Source organism: Portunus trituberculatus, chromosome 20 (genome assembly GCF_017591435.1).
Source record: "Portunus trituberculatus isolate SZX2019 chromosome 20, ASM1759143v1, whole genome shotgun sequence".
NCBI classification, from domain to species: domain Eukaryota; kingdom Metazoa; phylum Arthropoda; class Malacostraca; order Decapoda; family Portunidae; genus Portunus; species Portunus trituberculatus.
In genome coordinates this window covers 6,759,235-6,780,952 of record NC_059274.1, presented here as the reverse complement: position 1 = coordinate 6,780,952, position 21,718 = coordinate 6,759,235, and the positions used below count along the sequence as shown (strand labels likewise).

General features: G+C 44.9%; 1 protein-coding gene across 1 annotated transcript in view; it reads right to left on the bottom strand.

Annotated features, from left to right (window-relative positions):
- Positions 1-18,645: 18,645 nt before the first annotated feature.
- The window catches only part of LOC123506675 (histone-lysine N-methyltransferase PRDM16-like), a 42,859-nt gene continuing 39,786 nt past the window's right edge, over positions 18,646-21,718 (bottom strand). The window contains 1 exon segment of the mRNA XM_045258927.1: positions 18,646-21,574. Coding sequence (XP_045114862.1) covers positions 19,468-21,574 — 2,107 coding nt within the window. The 3' untranslated portion in view covers positions 18,646-19,467.

Below are 21,718 nucleotides of genomic sequence, written 5' to 3'. Positions count from 1 at the left end.
CCTAAACCCCTTGAGTACCATGACGCGTTTTCATATTCATTTTGTTCACCATTTTGCGGTTTTGTACAGCTTCAGAAACATATGTTGGGATTATAATAGTAAAGACTCTGGCCATTAATCTTTTGACCTCCATAGACCCTTCCTAAAGCAAATAAAATTGTCTTATCGTAATAAAAAAAGAAAAATAAGGTAAAAATGCGTCTCAGTACTGAAGAGGTTAATATTTTGTAGACACGTGTATCAGAGAGAGAGAGAGAGAGAGAGAGAGAGAGAACAACAAACTAAAAAGAAAATATAAAAGATTACTACAACATCAGAAAAGGACGAAGAAAGAATATATAGATCGCTAATAACATACATATCAATTCAAAATCTACTACTTGTCATTACTAATTCACCTTTTTTCCTTCAATTTTCATAACATTAAATACATGTCTTTACAATCATGCTGTATACTACTGGTTTCATATTCACACACTCATATTTTACTGATCTATTTAGTTAACATGGTATAATAATTGATTTAATTTAATGTATACGCGTCTTTCACCATTACTCAGGAGCATATTGGATTACAGTGACGAAATAAGGTCATTAAGAGGATACGTGCATGCTTGGCCGTGCTATCTCTAAGACTAAGACTAATCTGAAGCACTGAAGTAATAGCAGTGACGAGGAGGAGGAGGAGGAGGAGGAGGAGGAGGAGGAGGAGGAGGAGGAGGAGGAGGAGGAGGAGGAGGAGGAATAACGGGAATGAGGTTACTATGTGGTAGAGGTCTTTGTTTCCCTTTATGATTTCCTTCCTTACCGTGTGTCTGTGTGTCTGTGTGTCTGTTTGTATAACTGTTCTTTTTCTTTTTCTTGTTTTTGAGTATGATTTTCTGATGTAGCGATTTTTTTTCTACTTTTCCATATTCTTTATGTTCCTTTTGCTGGTGATTGTTTATTTGTGTGTGTGTGTGTGTGTGTGTGTGTGTGTGTGTGTGTGTGTGTGTGTGTGTGTGTGTGTGTGTGTAATTCACCACGGGCGTCTGCTGGTCACCCAGCCAGTCTTCCCCATTACGGAGCGAACTCAGAGCTCAGACCTATCTTCGGGTAGGAGTGAGACCACAACACACTCCACACACCGGGAAAGCGAGGCCACAACCCCTCGAGTTACATCTCGTACCTACTTGCTGCTAGGTGAACATGGGCTACACATTAGGAAGCTTGCCCATTTGCCTCGCCGCTTCTTGGGACTCGAACCCAGACCCTCTCGGTTGTGATCCGAGCGTGCTAACCACTACACTACGCGGTTTGTGTGTGTGTGTGTGTGTGTGTGTGTGTGTGTGTGTGTGTGTGTGTGTGTAAAGAGAAGAAATTGCATATACAAAAATGAGAAAATAAGGCATAAAAATAATTATTTGTTTTCAGTAACTGGTTTCATTATTTACACACACACACACACACACACACACACACACACACACACACACACACACACACACACACACACACACACACACACACACACACACACACACGGTCTCCACAGTCAACCAAAGAACACAAGCAGAAAAATCAAAGTACCAGATCAGAATCAAATAATGTTTTTACAGATTTTACAGATTCAGATTCTTTCACTTCCTTATCGCGCTGACAGAATTCTAATGGCAAGACTTTCGTTGTGAGTTCCAGTCGTCCTTGTGGCTCTGATGTAAAAAGATAGCCTCGGTCAGAAGGCTCTCTTTTATGGCCTCAAGTAATATGATGCAAAGGAGCTTAGTAAGTGTCCTTGCTGCGAGGTTGTATTGCTCTCTCTCTCTCTCTCTCTCTCTCTCTCTAATGACGCACTGTTTCATGATTAAGACAGGCAGACAGACAGACAGGCAGACAGACAGACGGACCGACGGAATGACAAACATCCCCAGCATCCCTATTTTTTTCTCTCCTCCTCCTCCTCCTCCTCCTCCTCCTCCTCCTCCTCCTCCTCCTCCTCCTCCTCCTTCCCTCCTTTTCTCCTTCTCTTATCCCTCCTCCCCTTCCTTCCCCTTCATCCCCTTCCCCATGGGCGCTCCACTACCCAGGGGAGCCGCCCTCGCTGTGCCCCGCGGGTTATCGCCTGACCCGCGAGACCCACGAGGCCACAGGGAGGTCACGAGAATGCTGACTTCGTGGGGAAGCAACAGGCTCAGTGATCCGCATGTGGGTAAATGAGAACCCACACACACACACACACACACACACACACACACACACACACACACACACACACACACTCACACTCACACTCACACACACACACTTTTCAGTCTCAAATTCCTTAAAAAAAAAAAAACTCAAAATCCACTAATTTATTGATATTTAGTTCTCTTTTCCTTAGTCATTACTTCAATTTTTTGTGTCCAGATACAATCTTACACACACACACACACACACACACACACACACACACACGAACAAGCGACGTTAATATGTTTTCTTACACATATTCACACATAATCCGCCGCATCAATATTCGTTCACGAGGAAGTAATAAATCAGAACACCGAGTCTTGAGTCTTGAGTTACATAAAAAAAAATAAAAGTTTGCGTCATTATTGGTATTTTTTGAAGGGAGAGGCGGGAGTGAGGCGCGGCGAGGCTTGATGGGGAGCTGTGGAGTGGGTGGGGAGTGTGAGAAGGGCAGCTCGAGGCACGGTGGCGATGCTGCGTGATAAGGGAGGCAGATAAGGCTGGTTGTTAATGGGTGGAGGTAATGGTGGGCGACGATAGTGAGGTAGGGTGTTAAGGATCACGCCCCTGCTCACCATCACTATCACCATCACTGCCAATACTCGTCCTTCACCACCTTCACCACTACTGTAATTGCTTCTCCGCTACCATTACCGCTTTTACTATTCTCACTGTCACTTTTATTGTCACCATTACTATCCTCCCTTCACCACCATTATCACCACATCACCACATTCATCACTTTCACCACCATGATCTCTCACTACCACCATCACCACTATTATACCCCTCTTTTCACCACCACTGTCACTGTCATCTCTTCACCACTACCACCACCAACACCACCACCACCACATCCTACTTACAATACATTCAAAATCTCTTCATGCTCTACTGATAACAATATATCACGAAGTAAAAACGAAATCAAATTAGCTCTTCATAAATATAGTATTCGATTCTTTGTTCTAGTGAGTTCTATTTTTTTATCCGCCCTAAATTTCCACTAGACAATTTTAGATACCTTGAGAAACCAGTGGAATTATACGTTTTGTTATGAAAGGGAGAAGAATTAAGATAAGCTGAATTAGGTGCAGTTTTCGACCCCTGCTTGTAGTGACAGTGGTTTTCTGAAATTATCCTTTAAGCCTTTTAGTACCATGACGCGTTTCCATATTCATTCTGCTTCTATTTGTTGATTTTATACAGCTTAAAAAAAATTATGAGGGGATTAAGATAGTGAAGACTGTGGCCATTAATCCTCTGACTTCCATTGACCCTTCCCAACGTAAATGAAATGATCTAATCGTACACAAGTCTCAAGGTAAAAATGTGTCCTGGTATTGAATCTTACAGAATCTTACATAACTTAACCCAGAGTAGGTACACACTTGAAACCACAGTAACTCCATCTAGAAATCGTCTTTTTAGTATCCATTTAGAACTACAAATTCTCTCTCTCTCTCTCTCTCTCTCTCTCTCTCTCTCTCTCTCTCTCTCTCTCTCTCTCTCTCTCTCTCTCTCTCTCTCTCTCGTCTCGTCTCGTCTCTACTCGTCTCTCGTCTCGTCTCATCTCATCTGGTCTCTCTCTCTCTCTCTCTCTCTCTCTCTCTCTCTCTCTCTCTCTCTCTCTCTCTCTCTCTCTCTCTCTCTCTCTCTCTCTCTCTCTCTCTCTCTCTCTCTCTCTCTCTCTCTCTCTCTCTCTCTCTCTCGTCTTGTCTCGTCTCGTCTCATTTCATCTCATCTCATCTCATCTGGTTTCTCTCTCCCTCCCCCACCCTCTCTCTCTCTCTCTCTCTCTCTCTCTCTCTCTCTCTCTCTCTCTCTCTCTCTCTCTCTCTCTCTCTCTCTCTCTCTCTCTCTGAGCTTCACACGTGACTCAGGTGGTTGGGAGTTTCAAGAAATAGCGTGTATCATCCTAAACAGCATCTTTTTGAAGGTTTGAAGCTGATCCTCCCTTCACGTGGGGGCTTAAGATTATAACTCGTCCTGATATGGTTTGCAAAGCGTTTATGTTCTTATGTCCATCTTGAGCTTGAGAACTCGAGGGGTTGGATGAGGGTGATAGCTGGCAGAAAGATGAGGAGGAGGAGGAGGAGGAGGTGGTGGAGGTGGTGGTGGTGGTGGTGGCGGTAATAGGCAAAGCGTGACCTGATAAAGAAGAGGAAAGTTAAAATGCTGCAAAAAATTAATGAAAAACTACAGAGAGGATGTGAAATGAAAAGAGAAGGAGGGAAAAGCGAAAGGATTGAGAGAGAGAGAGAGAGAGAGAGAGAGAGAGAGAGAGAGAGAGAGAGAGAGAGAGAGAGAGAGAGAGAAAGAAAGTGGGGAAACGAATAAAATAAAGATGATTATAATACTTAAGAATAACAAAAGGAAAAAAGTAGAAAGAACGAAACGGAGATAAGGAAAAAACTAATAATTATGTAGTAAAAGAGAAAAGAAGAGCAGGAGAATGAATAAACACGAACGGAAAAATAATCTTTAAAAAAAATCTGAAACACAAACACGAGAAAAAATAAAAAGCAAATAAAAAAAAAACGAAAATAGGAACAAGGCGTAAGGGCGGAGAGTGGCAACCATAACACCTAAGAATGTTTTGCTTTATTAGCGTCATAACTAAACTAATGAAACTTTGGATGGGTGGCTGGCTTAAGGACCGCCTCGCCACATTCCCGCCCTCTCGTCCCTCTCATCTCAATAAACACACACACACACACACACACACACACACACACACACACTGATGCGCTCCGTTCGTCTGTTTACATGACCGAGGGAGTGAGTAGGGAGTGACCTGGGCCTCTTCTGACCTTCAACTCCCCTCTACTCCCCTCTACTCCCTCCCTCCTCTCCTCGTCTTGTCTCCTCTTCTTCCTGTTTAGTCATATCATTTCTCGTTTCTTCCTTTCTTTTCTGTAGTTTCTCTTGGTATTATTGACATTTTCTTTCTCCTTTTAGTTTCTTAAGCTTACCTTCTCTTTCTCTTCCTCTTCCTCCTCGTTACTTTCTTCTATCGTGTCCTCACCTCCCGCCACACGCGTCTCTTACCAAGCCCATTAATCTTTCCTACCTTTTCTTTTACTAATCTACTCACCTCCTTACTCACACTCATCTCATTCCGCCCTTCCTTCCATTCCATCCTTCATTCATTCACTCCCTTTATCGGTCATCCTATACAGGTCATCAAAAAGTAAAAACACCTTCTCTCTCTCTTCTTTCCAGTCATCACACATCACCACACATCATCCTTCCTCACTCCACTTGCTCTCGTCCTCATCTCGTCACATCCAACATTCCTCCCTCTTCCCCTTCCCGTCTCCCTCACAAAGCGTGACTGACCTTCTTACTCATCGTTTACTGATCTCCCTCACACATCTTTCCATCCCTCATAAGTCCTCACGTCCCGCCATGTTGTGCACGCGTACCATCTGCCATGAGGCTGCTAAACTGACACTTACATCACGCGCTTCGCAGATAAGTCCTGTCGCTTTCATATGATTTTACTTATTTTCTGTTTCTTTTTTGTCACGTTGCCGCGTATTAATCCTTTCCATTTAATATTCGTCCCGTCAGCCTCAGTGCCTCAGTGCCTTCCCCGAACTCTCAGTGGTGCGGGGAACATGACTGGCCTGTTTGCCTCGTGCGAGAGATACTTCAACCACAGCGACTGAGAAAAAGAGAGATATGTTTTGCTGGTGACTTGCACAGTGGAGAAGACACGTGGTGGTGGTGGTTGTGGTTGTGGGGGTGGTGGTCGAGAAGGACGAGAGCAAGAAGATAGTGGAGATTCGAGATAGAAGAGGAGAAAATGGTGGTGGTTCTGGTGGAGTATGACGAGGACAAAATAGTGGTGATGGTGCGAGTGGTAATAGTAGTGGTGTTAGTGGTGGTGGTGGTGGTGGTGGTGGTGGTGGTGGTGGTTGTAGAAAAAGAGTACAAGAAGGAGAGAGAAATTGTATAAAGAGGGAAATTAAATGAGGTGATAAAAACTACAACGAAAGAAAAGAAGTGGAATGGAAAAAAAATAAAAGGGAGCGGAGAAACAAACTTAGAGAGAGAGAGAGAGAGAGAGAGAGAGAGAGAGAGAGAGAGAGAGAGAGAGAGAGAGAGAGAGAATCCATCAGAGTCGACCAGCCATCGCGTCACTTTAAGTGTAAACACCATTAGTCATAGGTGGCGAGCGACCAGACTAGTGTGGTGTTGAGTGCTGTGGTGGTGGTGGCAGCACACACACACACACACACACACACACACACACACACACACACACACACACACACACACACTAGAATAAACATAAAATCTCAACATGTGTGTGTGTGTGTGTGTGTGTGTGTGTGTGTGTGTGTGTGTCAGAATATTCACCGCGCGCTTGGTTCCGGAAATGTCCATCTGAAAAAGGACACACACATTGGACATTCCTCTTCATTGACACTTTAGGCGAGAACGGAAGAGCATGGAAGAGAGAAAGTGAAAAGAGAGAGAAGAGAGAAGTGGAAGGGAGACATGATAAGTAGAATTTTAAAAGGAAGGACGAGAGAAACACACTAACCCTCCCTAACCTCTCTCTCTCTCTCTCTCTCTCTCTCTCTCTCTCTCTCTCTCTCTCTCTCTCTCTCTCTCTCTCTCTCTCTCTCTCTCAAGTGGACAGCAGCAGTGGAGTCTTGGCTTCTCAAGGACACATTAACGGGAACCTGTTGATGATCACCTTAATGTTTAATGTGTCTGTGTGTAAACGTGTGTCCTCACCGAGTAAACAGTAGCGGAACTTAGCTGAGTGTTTGACTGTGTGTGTGTGTGTGTGTGTGTGTGTGTGTGGATAACAAGGTGAATATAATCAGATAAGATGTTGCTTGATATTTTTCCTTTATTCCACGCGAGACTTTGAAATGGAAATATTAATAACACTAACAGAGAGAGAGAGAGAGAGAGAGAGAGAGAGAGAAAAAAAAACGTGCTGTTAACTAAGGTGTAAGAAGAGGAAGGAGAAAGAAGGAAGGGAGGGTGAGAGGAATGGTAAAGGGGGAAGAGAAGAGAAGGGAGAGAGGGAGGGAGAGAAGGAGGGAGGGAGGGAGGGAAGGGAGAGATAACCAATGAAGAAAGCCACTGTTTGAGGCTGTGATGGATTCTGAGTTGCTGTTTTTCTGTTGCTGTAAATTCTGTTTCTCCTTGATTAGTGATGATGGAGTGGTGTTGGTGGTGGTGGTGGTGGTGGTGGTGGTAGAAGTGGTAGCGGTGATGGTAGTGGTGTTGTAATGGTGATGATGCTGGTGATTTCCTTTATATGGTTTTCATTATTCATAGATTAGGTAATTACAACACCCATTTCTTCTCCTCCTCCTCCTTCTTCTGTCCTCCTCCTCCTCCTCCTCCTCCTCCTCCTCCTCCTCCTCCTCCTCCTCTTGCTCATAGTCTTTCAGTTCTCACTCTTATCCCATTTTATCCTCTTCCCTTTCTAATTCCCACATCATTTGCTTCTTCCTCCTTTTCTACTGTACTCCTCCTCCTCCTCCTCTTCCTCCTCCTCCTCCTCCACCTCCTCCTCCTCCTCCTCCTTCTCCTCCTTCTCGCCCTGCCGGGTGGGTGTGAGGGCGCCCACCCTGGGAGCGTATCATCAGGTAATATGGTGGTCGGTCGGCGCGGCACGGAGACCTCCAGGGCGGCACTCTTCTCCCCCTGTCTCCCCCTCACACCCCCACACACCCCTGACACCCTCCACCCTTCGCTCATCCTCCTCACCCCTCCCTCACCTCTTCCTCTTCCCTCTCTCACCTCTCCCTCACCTCTTCCTCACCCCTCTGACATCCTACACCCTGATAAGTCTCGCTCCTTCACCCTTGCTACTTCCTTCACCTCCTCCTCTTCCTCCCTCAGTCTCTTTGTCTCCTTTACATCTGTCCCCTCACCCTCACTCACACTATCCTGCCTGCTACCCTTGTTTTCCCCTCCCCCACCCTCTGGTCTTCTCGTGGACACCCTGTTTTGCTCTCTCTCTCTCTCTCTCTCTCTCTCTCTCTCTCTCTCTCTCTCTCTCTCTCTCTCTCTCTCTCTCTCTCTCTCTCTCTCTCTCTCTCTCTCTCTCTCTCTCTCTCTCTCTCTCTCTCTCTCTCTCTCTCTCTCTCTCTCTCTCTCTCTCTCTCTCTCTCTCTCTCTAGTCAGCGTTACACAAACAAGTGAAGGAAAGCAAAAAGAGGAAAAAGGTGAAAAGATAATAAGAAGAAAGCAAGTAAGGAGAGAAGAGGAGAGGGAAGGGGAAGGGGAAAGGATAGGAAAGGAAGGGAGAAGAGGAGAGGAATGGGAAGGAGAGGAAGGAAAGGGGGAGAAGGGAGAGGCTGGAGGGTGGCTGGGTGACTGTAAGAGGCCCGCCCTTCTCTAATGTATGCCAGTAACCAAGCATGCCTAACTTGCCGTCCTTCCTGGGAGTGTTGTTGACCTGGAGGTGTTGCTGACGGAGGGACAAGAGGGAAGAGAGGTCATCGGGAAGTCAGGTCTCCTCCATGTTTCGTCTTGTCTCCCGTCTCGCTTTTACTCGATTTCATTTTTTATTTTTCTTATTTTTGGTGCTTTCAGTGTTTGATTGTTATATTTTTTCTCTAAGTCTTTGTTTCCTATTTACTTTTACTTCTACGCTGTTATTTTTTTTTTTCTATTTCATGCATATTTCGTGTTTATTTCTCTCCACACTTCAGCTGTCTCCCGTTTCACTCTTTTTTTTCGTCACATCTATCAGGCTCTTATCTTTGAATCAGTTCGTGTATATTTTGTGGGGTTTTTTTTTTCAACATTTCAATTTTTTCTCTTTTCATTCTTTCTTTTCGTCACATTTATCGGGCGCTTTTCTTTTTTTGTATTTGATTCCCTTACTCGTGTTTCTATCCTCTTCACACCAGCGTTTACTCTCCATTTATTTTTTTCTACTTTCAACTTTTATTTTCACCTCAATGGTATTATTACGCTTACTATCATGAATTTCTTACTTTAAATTCCTCACTGTCTTCTGCTTTGCTTTTTCATTTTTCATTTTTCATTTTCTGTTCAACGCTTTCTGGTGCGTTAGCAATATGTCGTGCCACTGAAATGAATACGCCTTTCTTAGCTTCATATATTTCCACGTAATTCATCTCCACCGCTCTTTATTTCTTTTCAACGGTTGCCTTCATTTCACGTTAAGGAGAATGTTCTGTATCTCATCCTACCGCTTGGTCTCGTCATGTTTCGTCCGCACTCAGTAACTTTCACCTAATCACTTAAGCACTTCACGGGGTATTCATCTAATCTTCTGATCCTCCACCTACGAGTCAGCCGATGTAATAAGTCTCCTTGAACTCATCACTACCACCTTCCACTCAGGCAGCCATACAATCCGTCTTCCCTCAAATCACTACGTCACCTCCTGCAGGCTTCCCGCTGTACTTAATTACCGCTTCAATGGCCGCCAGGTGATCCGTCATGTTACCTGTACACACCCCCACGCTGGCATTCCCCGGCTCTCCAGCTTCCTGTCCTACCCAGGTGTGGAGTACCTGGCGTAACTGTGCTCTGATTCGTGGCCATTGATTGCACCTTGTACGTACCCCACCTCAGAAAGACCCACTGACTTGTCTTAGTTTTTTTCTACTTTCATGTATTATATTTTTAGTAACACAGACATGAATAGTTTTTTGTTCTTATTTTTTTCTTTCCTTTTTTCACTTGGCTGATCTTTCTTTCTTTGTCCATATTTGATCTTCTTTGGTATATTTTTACATTTTTTTTCTGTTCCTTGTCTGATCTTTTTTTTTTATGTATATAAAAGAAAACGACGTGCTGAAGCGTACCGTATACCTAGCTTAACTGCACCTCTCGTAGCAGTACCCTCAGTGTAGCTCGTCAGTGGAATACAAACCACAGTGCAGGAAGGATCGAAGGTTCACTCTCGCATCAGATTCCTTTGTGTCGCTGTCATACATGAAGTGTCTTGGTTCGTGGCCAGTGCTTTGTCTTGCTTTCTACTGCCTTTTCACGTGTAGTTTATGTGTCTTGGTACTTAGCTTCACTGCTCTGGCCCTTTATTGTCCTGCTTTCAGACTTCATACCACGAGGCTCTTTAATCTAATCCTCCATCGCACCTACCTCACGCTAACCAAGGTGAATAAAAAGGTGGAAAAGTAATAAAACAGACACCGGTACTTAATCAATCCTCACCTGCCGCTTCCGGACCCTTATTAGCGTGACCGGCTCATGACCCACCTGAGCCCAGACCCCGAAGCGTGACGTATGAGTCCTGTTGCCACACTCCCGAGGATACTAAGGGCCTCCTGCAGGGGACTGTAAGGAGGTAGGGAGGTAGGAAGTCCTATGGAGAGCGATGAGGAAAAGGGAGAAGGGGAGGATACGAGGATGAAGGAAAGGAATAGTGAATGGAAAGGACAAAATAATAATAAGGAAATAAATGAAAAGATTAGAGAGAGAGAGAGAGAGAGAGAGAGAGAGAGAGAGAGAGAGAGAGAGAGAGAGAGAGACTGACTGTGTGTGTGTGTGTGTGTGTGTGTGTGTGTGTGTGTGTGTGTGTGTGTGTGTGTGTGTGTGTGTATGTGTGTGAAGGAGGTTAGGGGGGTGGATATGGCCAGCTAGGTGGTGAACAATGGGTCGAAAAGGCGGATAAGCACCCATTCACTGACATCCTCCCATTACCTGCCTACATCGCACCACTTTGTCAAATTCTCTCCACGAACCGTAACAAAAAACGAGCAACCCCCGTCATGCATCGCCCGGAGGAGCCTGACGCAGCTACAGCCTGAGGGCACGAGTGGTCTGGGCGGCAGGTATTAGTTCCGCCGCCCGCAGGTAAAGGCACCCCGCTGTTTATGCACCGCGGCACCACACAGGAGGACAATAATTCCCCGGGTATCCAAGGTGTGTCCCCGCGTCCGGCCAAGAGAAATCCGCCGCGAGAGAAACCCCCTGCCCTTATTTAGAAAGGTTTTGCTCTCTTGCCACTGCTTTCAAACGCCACAGACATGTTTATCTAGGTTTTCAGAACTGCTTCTCTTGTTAACAATATAAAATTATTGTTATTATATTACTAGGATCTTTAAAACACCTTAAAAAACCGTATCACTTCAACTAGAACTTTCAAACGCCACAGAAATGTTTATCCAGGTTCTCAAGACTGCTTTTCCTATTCATAATGTAGGACTCTTGTTGATATGTCACTACAGTCGAAGAAACATCCTTAAAAACCCGTGTCATATCAACTAGACCTTTCAAAACCCGTAGTAATGTTTATCCAAATTCCCAAAACTATCTATCCAATCAATAATGTAGCAATCTTGTCAATACGTCATTAGCCCTTAAAAGCCCTTGTCACTTCAACCAGAGCCTCTTGAATGTAGCAGAGGTGTGGCGCGAAGGTAGTGCAGAATGATGACGGGAATGACGTGAAGATTTTAATACGGGTGTGAAGAGGAATTTTACGTAACTTTCTCATTCATTCACTTTCTCCGAAGGATGAAGATGATGTTGCTAATACGACACGATCTCTTGCCACTCTTTTTATTCCTTCTGACCATAGGTGAGTTTTTATTTATACCATGTGGGCTTTTTCACGGGAATTTATGGGTTAAAGGAGATACTTTTTGGGGTACCTCCTATCTCAAAGACCACCCGCTAGGAAACCGTTGCCCAGAGTGAGGAAGCCCAACCTACACTCGGACCGTGGACAGGATTCGAACTCGTGCGCTTTGAGACGATAGTGAGAGAAGAGAGAGGGACAAAGTGAGAGGAGAGTGAAGGAAGAGACAACATTACAGCAAAGTGGCAAAGGTCTTGGGTAGGAAAAAAAAATGCAAAGGGTCAAATTCAGCGGGAGGAAAATAATGGTAAAAGAGTTAAACAAAATAGAATGGACATGGAAGGGAAGGATAGAGAAGGATAGAGTAATGGGGGATCAGTTATAGGACATCTAGCACTCCCTCCTTCAGAAGACTTATCGTGGTGGTGGTGGTGGTGGTGGTGGTGGTGGTGGTGGGTGCTAGTACAAAAGCGGCGTTGTAAAAGAAGGGCGGTCGAAGTGGAAGGCGTTGTGGTGGTTGTAATGACGCCTGTAGAAGTGACGGTGGTATGCGTGGTAATGACATGATTAGAAGTGATGGATGTGTTGTTGTTAGAGGAAATGACTAATATTGACACTACGGTGGTGGTGGTGGTGGTGGTGGTGTTGCTAGTAGTGGTGATGTTAGTGATGGGATTTCTCTCTCTCTCTCTCTCTCTCTCTCTCTCTCTCTCTCTCTCTCTCTCTCTCTCTCTCTCTCTCTCTCTCTCTCTCTCTCTCTCTCTCTCTCTCTCTCTCTCTCTCTCTCTCTCTCTCTCTCTCTCTCTCTCTCTCTCTCTCTCTCTCTCTCTCTCTCTCTCTCTCTCTCTCTCTCTCTCTCTCTCTCTCTCTCTCTCTCTCTCTCTCGTTCCTTTATCTCTATTTTACTTATTTTTCCCCACTTCTTATCATTATTCGTGATTCTCTCAATAATTCTACTTCTCATTCTTCCTTTTATTCTTTCTTCTTTTTATGTTATCTTAGTTTTACGTTTTAGTGTGTGCTGATTTATTACTCTTATCCTTCTTCTAATTTGCTTTTATGTTCGTCATTTCCTCAGTGATTTATTTGTTCTTGGTGTATATATAGATTATCATTCTTTCCCCTCCAGTATCTGTCCCCAAAACACGAAAGATAGCACTCTCCTCCCCTTCACTTCACCACGATGGAAAGGAATGGCAGAAGAAAGAGAAAATGAAGAAAGGGGAAGAAGGGCAAACGAATAGTGGAATACGAGAGAGAATTAGATAAAAGGAGAGAAGAGTATTAAAGTGACTTATTCAAAACTAACAAATAATCTTGACAGGAGATAGAGAGAAGGAACAAGAGGGGAACAAGGGCACAGGAATATTAGAATAGGGGAGAGAATAGGATAAGAGGAGAGAAGAGAATTAACGTGACTATTCAGAACTAATAAGCCGACACTCACACTGCATCACTCTTCATCCTTATTCAGAAACGCCTTCCACTTTCACTAGGACATTTTCCCGAGGCCACAGAGACAATTAGCCAGGTTCTCAAGACAGTTTCTCCTCTAAATAAACTATAAATTTTACCAGTCTATCACCAGAACCATGGAATCACTCTTAAAAACATGAATATCTTCAAATGGAGCGTTTGCAAAGAAGTGATGGTGACAGCAAAGCGTTTCAGAACACTAACCTTATAGCAACTCACCTGCCACGTGTACATCTATGACTCGACACTGCCTTCTTCTCCACCGCACTGCCCTTCCAACCCCAGCAAAACAGATACACACAAACGCACACACTATATGTCTGAAAAACACAAACAAAAAAACATACCCTCAGATTATGACGAAGCGAAAATCTCCTCAAAATATTTCTTCGTCTTATGATGCGAAGAGCAGTGACTTGACACGATTTCAGGTCACTTGGAGCATTAGTCTGCCAGAAAAAAAGTTAATAATAATCACTCCTGCGGGCGGTCTTTTGGCGGGCATCTTTACTCTGCCTCCCTGTGTCTGATGAATCCCGCCTCACAACAAGCTAAGCAAAATTTCAGGGCAGCAATTCAGAAAGCAGTAACTCACGTGATACAGAGTGGAAAAATAAAACTGGACATCAAAATAATGAAAATAATAAATACACTAAAGCAGAGCACGTTGTTTTAACAGGTTCAAATAAGGAATTGAGTAGCAACCGAAACAGCCATTGAACAGAGAAAATAGGAATAACAGGAAGAACAGGGAAGAACAGCAAAGAACAGGGAAAACAGGAAGAACTGTGAAGAATAGAGAGAACAGGGAGAACTAGAACAGGAAGAACAGGAAAGAACTGGGAAGAACAGGGGATGAGGGAAGAACTAGAAATAATATGGTAGAACTAGGAATAACATGGAAAAACTAGGGTAACTAGGAAGAACAGGGAAGAACTAGGAAGAAAAGGAAAGAAGAGGGAAGAACTATGAATAATAGGAAAGAACAGGGAAGAACAGGAAGGAACAGTGAAGAACAAAGAGGCCAGAGGCAACCATAAAGCTACATATATACATCAATAAAAACAAATTCTGCCTTCAAATAAATTACACAGGATTCTAGGGCAGTTATTCAGAAACCAATTAAACCACATGATAAGCAAAATAGCGGGAAAAAAATATAGTAAAGAAGATAATAGGGAATATAGTAAAAACATAAGCCAGTGCATTTTGCCTTACAGATTAAGAAAGGGCCTTGAACTGAGTAGCGTCCCCTAAGAAGTCATAAAAGCACTCTCATAGTAAGGAACGCCACAGGGAACTACATATAAAGCTACTTACGGTCAATGGACAAAAAATGACTGTAAGGAAAAGTGTCAGGAAGGGGCGGCTGTCTTTCCTTTTGATGGTTCACGCCACCGTAAGATCATGAGGATTAAACTTGAAAAAAAAAACTGATTTCCTTACTAGCTTTTTTTTTCGATACATAGAAAAATCAATCGATTAATAGTAATATCAATAACAGGTTCACTTGAAGATATGAAGAACATCTGAAGGAAATAAAAGGTATGTTTAGTAATTATATATGCTAGATGTACTTATTGCCTATCTTTGTGTGATTTGTGTTAAGCTTGTTAGTAGACAAAGAACACACAAAATAAATGCAATAATGTTATGTTTATGGAGTAAATTTCTTGGGGACAGCAAGTTATTCCAAGTCCAGATCACGAAACACAAGAAAAAAGAAATAAAGGGAGTATTTTTTTTTTTTTTTTGTGATTATAAGCAAAAACCTAAAAGAAATAAATAGAAGAATAGCAAGAAAAAGAATACCGATGTGTATATGTTCATGTGTGACTATGTTTATGAATAGCATTTTCACTTAGGGAATGAGTCTTAGCCCAGATCACAAAGAGAAAGAAGATATATGAAGAAAAATACGGATGAAGGCAGTGTTCTAGCGAGCTGAAGGAAAAAAAGAACAATTAAAAAAAATGAAAAAAAAAAAAAACTAGATGTGTGTATGTGTGAACGTATGAGTGGGTGAGTTGACTGTGTGAGGACGTAGGTGTGTAAGCAAGTAAGGATAAGAGTAAGGCAGAACCGTCCGAGAGAAATAATGAGAATTTAGCCATTTTTCCGAATCTGAGTGATGTCATATGTAGTAAGATCCTCAAAAACTCCTCTACGTCCTGAACATAATTTCAAAGTCACGCTGGCTTCACTAACCACCACCACCACCACTTACAAGACTCCTGGAAGTGACAAGTCAGTTATGCCCTGATAGACTCGTGGCTTAGCAGTGCATATAACCACAAAGCTGCCAAAAATTTCTGTCACCGTGTCATTTCATCACGTTTTATGGGTCTGACAGTGAAGGGAGGGGACACGAGGCCAGAACACGAGGTACCTACATGTAAGTTAGTCCTGATAGCGTAGATAAGGACACTGGAGCTAAGCCATTAATCCCACAGCGTCAGGAGGCAAGATACTGATGGAGACATAAGGCGACAAGGTGGATCCGTGTGTGTGTGTGTGTGTGTGTGTGTGTGTGTGTGTGTGTGTGTGTGTGTGTGTGTGTGTGTGTGTGTGTGTGTGTGTGTGTGTGCATGCCTTCATTTCTGCCAACAATCCCTGTTTCCTCCTCCTCCTCTCCATTCTTCTTTTTTGTTGTTTATGTTGTTATTTTATTGTTGTTGCTTTCTTTCTTTCTTTCTTTCTTTCTTTCTTTCTTCTTCTTCTTCTTCTTCTTCTTCTTCTTCTTCTTCTTTTTTTCTTTTCTTCTTTTCTTTTCTTTTTCTTCTTCTTCTTTTTCTTTTTTCTTTTTCTTTTCTTTTTCTTTTTCTTCTTTTTCTTTTTCTTCTTCTTTTCTTCTTCTTTTTTTTTTCTTTTCCTTTGACCACCACCACCACCTTCTTCTCCTCCTGTGACCCAATCAGTAGCAAATCCTCTCTGTGATAAGGATGAGAGAAGTTGTGACGCACCACGTGTACCACCCAGCGTGCGTGGAGATAAAGGGGGCCCTCGGGTTAGCGGCGTGAAAGCAGCGTTCATTTATCATTTCTTAATCCCTTTAAATTAAAAGACTAGATGAAGAAAGAAGCACATAAAAGAAAGAAAAGAGAGAGAAAAAAAAAGATAGTATTTGTAAGAATGAGATGTTTATGTTTATATATCTGTAAGATTTTCGATTATATTTCTTGTTTTTGTATCTTTCTTTGTCTTAGTAAGTGTTGACTCTCTCTCTCTCTCTCTCTCTCTCTCTCTCTCTCTCTCTCTCTCTCTCTCTCTCTCTCTCTCTCTCTCTCTCTCTCTCTCTCTCTCTCTCTCTCTCTCTCTCTCACTCTCTGGCAGTGACACGTGAAATCCAGGTCGATATTATTTTACGTGTCACCTCGGCTATTTTTAAGTGAGAACGACAAAAGGTGACACAATACGGTGACAACAAAATGACCAGGAGAGGTGTCATACCCTGAAGTAGACAATACAAAGATAAGTTCATATTTACGGTTTCTGGAACGTGTTGTGGGTCTTTCAGTTGTGTTTCCAGGATTTTGCTTTGAGTTTAGCGATGATTCTTCGTTATTAACCCCTTGAGTTCAGTGACGCTTTTCCATATTCATTCTGCTTATTATTTGATGATTCTATACAGGTTCGGAAACTTATGTGGGGGATTGAAATAGTGAAGACTGTGCCCATTAATCTTCTGACCTTCATAGACCCTTCGTAATGTCAATAAAATGGTCTAATCGTATACAAATCTCAAGGTAAAAATGTATCCAGTAACGAAGGGGTAAAGACGAGAACACTGATGGAAATGTGAGTATTTATGTATGTGGCTTTAAAAGTGATAATGGTGAGAGCCTGTGGTGATAAAAAAAGTAAGATTAAAATTACTCTTGGAAGGTATTTCGAGTCTTTCAATTGTGTTTTCATAATTTCACTATAGAGTTTAGCAAATATTCTGTGTATGTAGCTTTGAAAATTTATACCGCTGAGAGCTTCAGGTAATGACAGAAAAAACAAGGTTAAAATTATTATTGGAAGGTATTTGGAGCTGGTCTTTGAAGTGTGTTTGCATGATTTTACTTAGAGTTTAGCAAGGATTATACGATATCAAAGGAGAAAACACTCATGGAAATCCGAGTATTCGTGCATGTGGCTTTCAAGATGTTATATTGGTGAGAGCTTGAGGTGATAATAGGAAAGCAAGATTAATATTACTAGTGGAATATATATGGAGCTGGTCTTTGAAGTGTGTTTGCATGATTTTAGAGATATGGAGGAGTGACACGTGTAGTATAGGGACAACCATGTGTAGGCCCGATGACCTCTTGCAGCTTCCTAAATTTTTTTATGTTCTGGTGTTTTTTATGAGGATTCTACGTTACCACTCAAGGATTCCCGAGTATTCATGTATGTGGTTTTAAAAAGTTATACTGGTGAGAGTTTGAGATGATTCATACTTTGGTCCTTGGATGTGAGAAAGACTACACCTCGTTCTCTTCAGCCACTAATGTCTCGACTTTCTCCACCACCCCCAGTGACGCCAATACGTGAGCCAAATGCCGAGACATGTTTTGCGCTAATGCCGCTTAATCTGCATAGTAAACATTTTAATTTTGTGCGTTTCTTTTTACTATTATTAATTGATATTCGCCTCAGACATTCAGTATCGTCACGCAATCTTCGTATCTGAGAGTTGCTCCTTTTCGCTTCGCAGAGTTACTTGCGACTTTCGTTATGCTCTCGTTATTCCGGCAAAAACTTGTTCTACCAGTCAAAAAAGTAAGAAGAGACAAATTTCATGAGATTTACGATTACCTGTCATTAAGTTCTGTACATACATTATTTGTGTTTTCTTTCTCTTTCTTTCTCTATTTCTATCTTCCTTCAAACCTCCTGTGTATGTTTTCTTTTCTTTCTTTCTCTAACTCTAATTTCTTTCATACTTTCTGCTGTTTTCATTTCCTCTAACTCTATACTTCTTTCAAACCTCCTGCTTATGGTTTCTTTTCCCTTCTCTCTCTAATTTTACCTTATTTCATACATTCTGTCATATTTCCTTACCATGCCTCAACACACTTCCTTCTCTCCTCATCTCTTGGTGTGTGGCATCGCGTGTGAGGCGCTACGCTTCTGTCATGGCAATGTGTTCTGGCGACATTATCTCGGTGTAGCATCTCTCTGGACGACACTATCTGGACGCAGGATCTTGTTCGCGAAATCGCTGATATGAAAGAGATGGTCACGCCTGCTCTTATGCAAGTATAGGTTAATCTTACGTCTCTCTCTCTCTCTCTCTCTCTCTCTCTCTCTCTCTCTCTCTCTCTCTCTCTCTCTCTCTCTCTCTCTCTCTCTCTCTCTCTCTCTCTCTCTCTCTCTCTCTCTCTAAGGCATAAAATTAATACCAGAAGAGGAACAGTTCAGCTTTTTTATTAACAAAATATAATTTATCAACGGGTTATTTACAGCTACAATACTACAGGGCATAAGTTAAAATTAATACGGTTACTCCATTGCACAAAACTTCACACCAAATGTCTGCCGCCTATCATGCTGCGCTGACGTAAGATTCACAAGAGGCAGAAAAAAAAAGACAAACATGGAAAACCTATAAAATCTGTGGAGATGTCCCAGTTACGCTAACAGACTCCATTAAGAATATGACACAAAGTACACGCCCAGAACACCGGGAACCCACTACACACACACACACACACACACACACACACACACACACACACACACACACACACACACACACACACACACACACACACACACACACACACACACACACACACACCTGTAATAGCAGTATGCACACACTCATCTAAGTCAAACACACAAACACACACCTTTCCAAGCCTAACGTACCTGCACCAGTCACACAGATTTCCCAGCCGCATGCACCTGCACCACACTCGCACACACACACACACACACACACACACACACACACACACACACACACACACACACACACACACACACACACACCTGCACCAGCCACCCACACCTGTCCGGCTCGGCTCAGCTCCATGGCGGCGTGCAGGTCCAGGTGGCGCCCCACTTTCACTCACCTCTCACGCACCTTGCCTCCAGGGATGAAGTTCCGTTTGGATGTCAGTGTCAGGCTTGCCTCACTCTCCCATCAGAAACCCGTGTGATGGCGTGAGGGCCGCCCACGCCCCTATGTACATGCTTCTGTTCACACCGAGACGCCCCCACGCCTGCTACTACTCCACGTGTAGCCGCTTCATCGTGGTTTCGGCCGCCGCGCTGGTGCTGTCGCTGGAGGTGGTGACGGTGACGGGCTCCTTCATGCCATCGTCGTCGTCCATCGGCTCGTCGTCCGCCAACATGTCGTCCGTGGTGGAGTCTGTCACCTTGTCCACGAAGGACCGAATTTCATCGCTGAAGAAGTTAGTGGACGTGTCGACCCCGGCGCTGCTGGAGTCTGGCGCTTCGGGCGAGTCCGGTGGATTGGGTCCCTCCAGCTCGTGCTTCTTGAGGTGTCGGTCCAGGTTGGTCTGCTGGCCGAAGCAGCGGTCACACAGCGGACACTTGAAGGGCTTCTCCTTGTTGTGGATGTTCCGCACGTGGCGCTGCAGGTTGGACGAGATGCTGAACGAACGCTCGCAGTACTTGCACTTGTAGGGCTGCTCGCCCGTGTGGGTGCGCAGGTGGCGCGTTAGGTTGGCGGAGCGCGGGAACACCTTCCCGCAGAACTTACACGAGTATCGGTCCTTGGCGCGGGGCATGTGTGATGCCATCAGGTCATAAGGGCGGCTGATGTCCCCGTACGGCCGCGCCGTATTGGACATGTGCGCCTTCAACATGTCGAGTCCTGCATTGCGGTTGAGACCAAGACCCAAGCCCGCCATGCTTGTGGGCGGAAAGTAGGGCGGCAGGAGCGGATAGCGCCCTGCTGTCAGGCCTCCCCCGGGAAGCAATGGACTCCGATCTAAGCTGCGGTCCAGGTTACGGTACACATCGAGGAGCGCCGCTGGGTGAAGAGGGCGGGGATAAGCCAAGGGTAGCTTGGTAGGCGCGTCCAGTAACGTAGGTGGCTGAGGAGGGGCAGGGGCGACGGAGGTGGTGGTGGTGTCCTTCAGTAACTCACTGATGCGCAGGAAGGGATGGTCTTGGCGAGGGCGTGGCTCCGGTACTGATTTGATGATCTCGGGCGGCGCGGAGGAGCGGAGTCTCTCCTCGGCGGCGTCACTGTTGTGGGACAGAATATCAAACCTGCCGAGGAAGAGTTCGTCCCGCTCACCCTCCTTGCGCCGAAGCGTCAAGTCCAGCGGCTGTTCTTTCTTCTCCGTCGGTGCCTTCACTTCTTCACCCTCCTCCTTCTTGAGAGGCGCTGGCGAACGTCGCCGAGATTCCGGGGAGTCTCTGTACTCATCTGACAGTTCCCTGGACTCTGAGCTGCGTGGCGACTCCTTCATCGGGAACACCGAGATTTGCTTCGGGGAGCGAGAAGGAGAGCGCGGAGGCTGCGGGGTGAGACAGGCGGCCTCTCTTGCTGGAGACTCTGAAAGATCAGGTCTCGGGGACATGTGGCTTCCAAGGTCGCTGGACTCCTTCTCGTCCTTAGGTGCTGGGTAGGATTGCTCCCTGACGCCTTGGTTTTGGAAAGGCAGGAGGAGGGAAGAGGTGAGGAGAGGGTGTTGGGGACCCCCGACGAGGGAAGGGATGGAGTGGAGCATCGGGTAGCCAGACATGAGTGAGGGCGGCAGGAGGGGCAGCGGCGGGCGGGGATACATCATGAAGGGGTTTGGCGGCGACGCAGAAAGGTTGCCCATGTGGAGGCCTTGATGGGAAAGTTTGTTGTCCTGAAGGGAGGGCGTGCCATGAGGAAGGGAGAGGGAGGGCGCCGTGTCGCAGAATCTCTTGTGTTTGGCGAGTGAGGTGACCGTGGAGAAGGCTTGCCCACACTTGGTACACTTGATCTGTAGCCGACAGTCCGCGTGCATGCGTTTGTGGCGACACAGATTGCTGAACTGCGTGTACGCCTTGAAGCACACCTCGCACTGGAAGGGTTTGACGGAGGAGTGGATGTGGGTGTGCTGCTTCAGGCCAGAGCTGGTGGCGAAGGTCTTGCCGCACTCCGGGCAGGCGTGCGAGCGTGCCCCGGCGTGTTGGTTGCGGATGTGCTTTTGCAGGACCATGGCATCGGTGAAGACCCGCGGGCAGTTCTCACATGGGTACCTCTTGTACTCCCCATGAAGCGTCTTGTGCTGGATGAGGTTGGGGCGCCAGGCGAAGGCTCTCGGGCAGTAGTCGCAGCGGTACTGGCCGGCGGCGTACCCGTGCGCTGTTACCAAGTGTTCGTCCAATCTGCGGGAGGGAGGAGGACGGGGAAGGTCTAGGTGAGGGTCGATCCTGCAGGAGGGGAATGGATGGGACGCAAACACGTGTCATTCTGAGCAAGAGATGTGTATGTAGTGATAATACACATATGCCAGAAGGTAATGAAGGCTG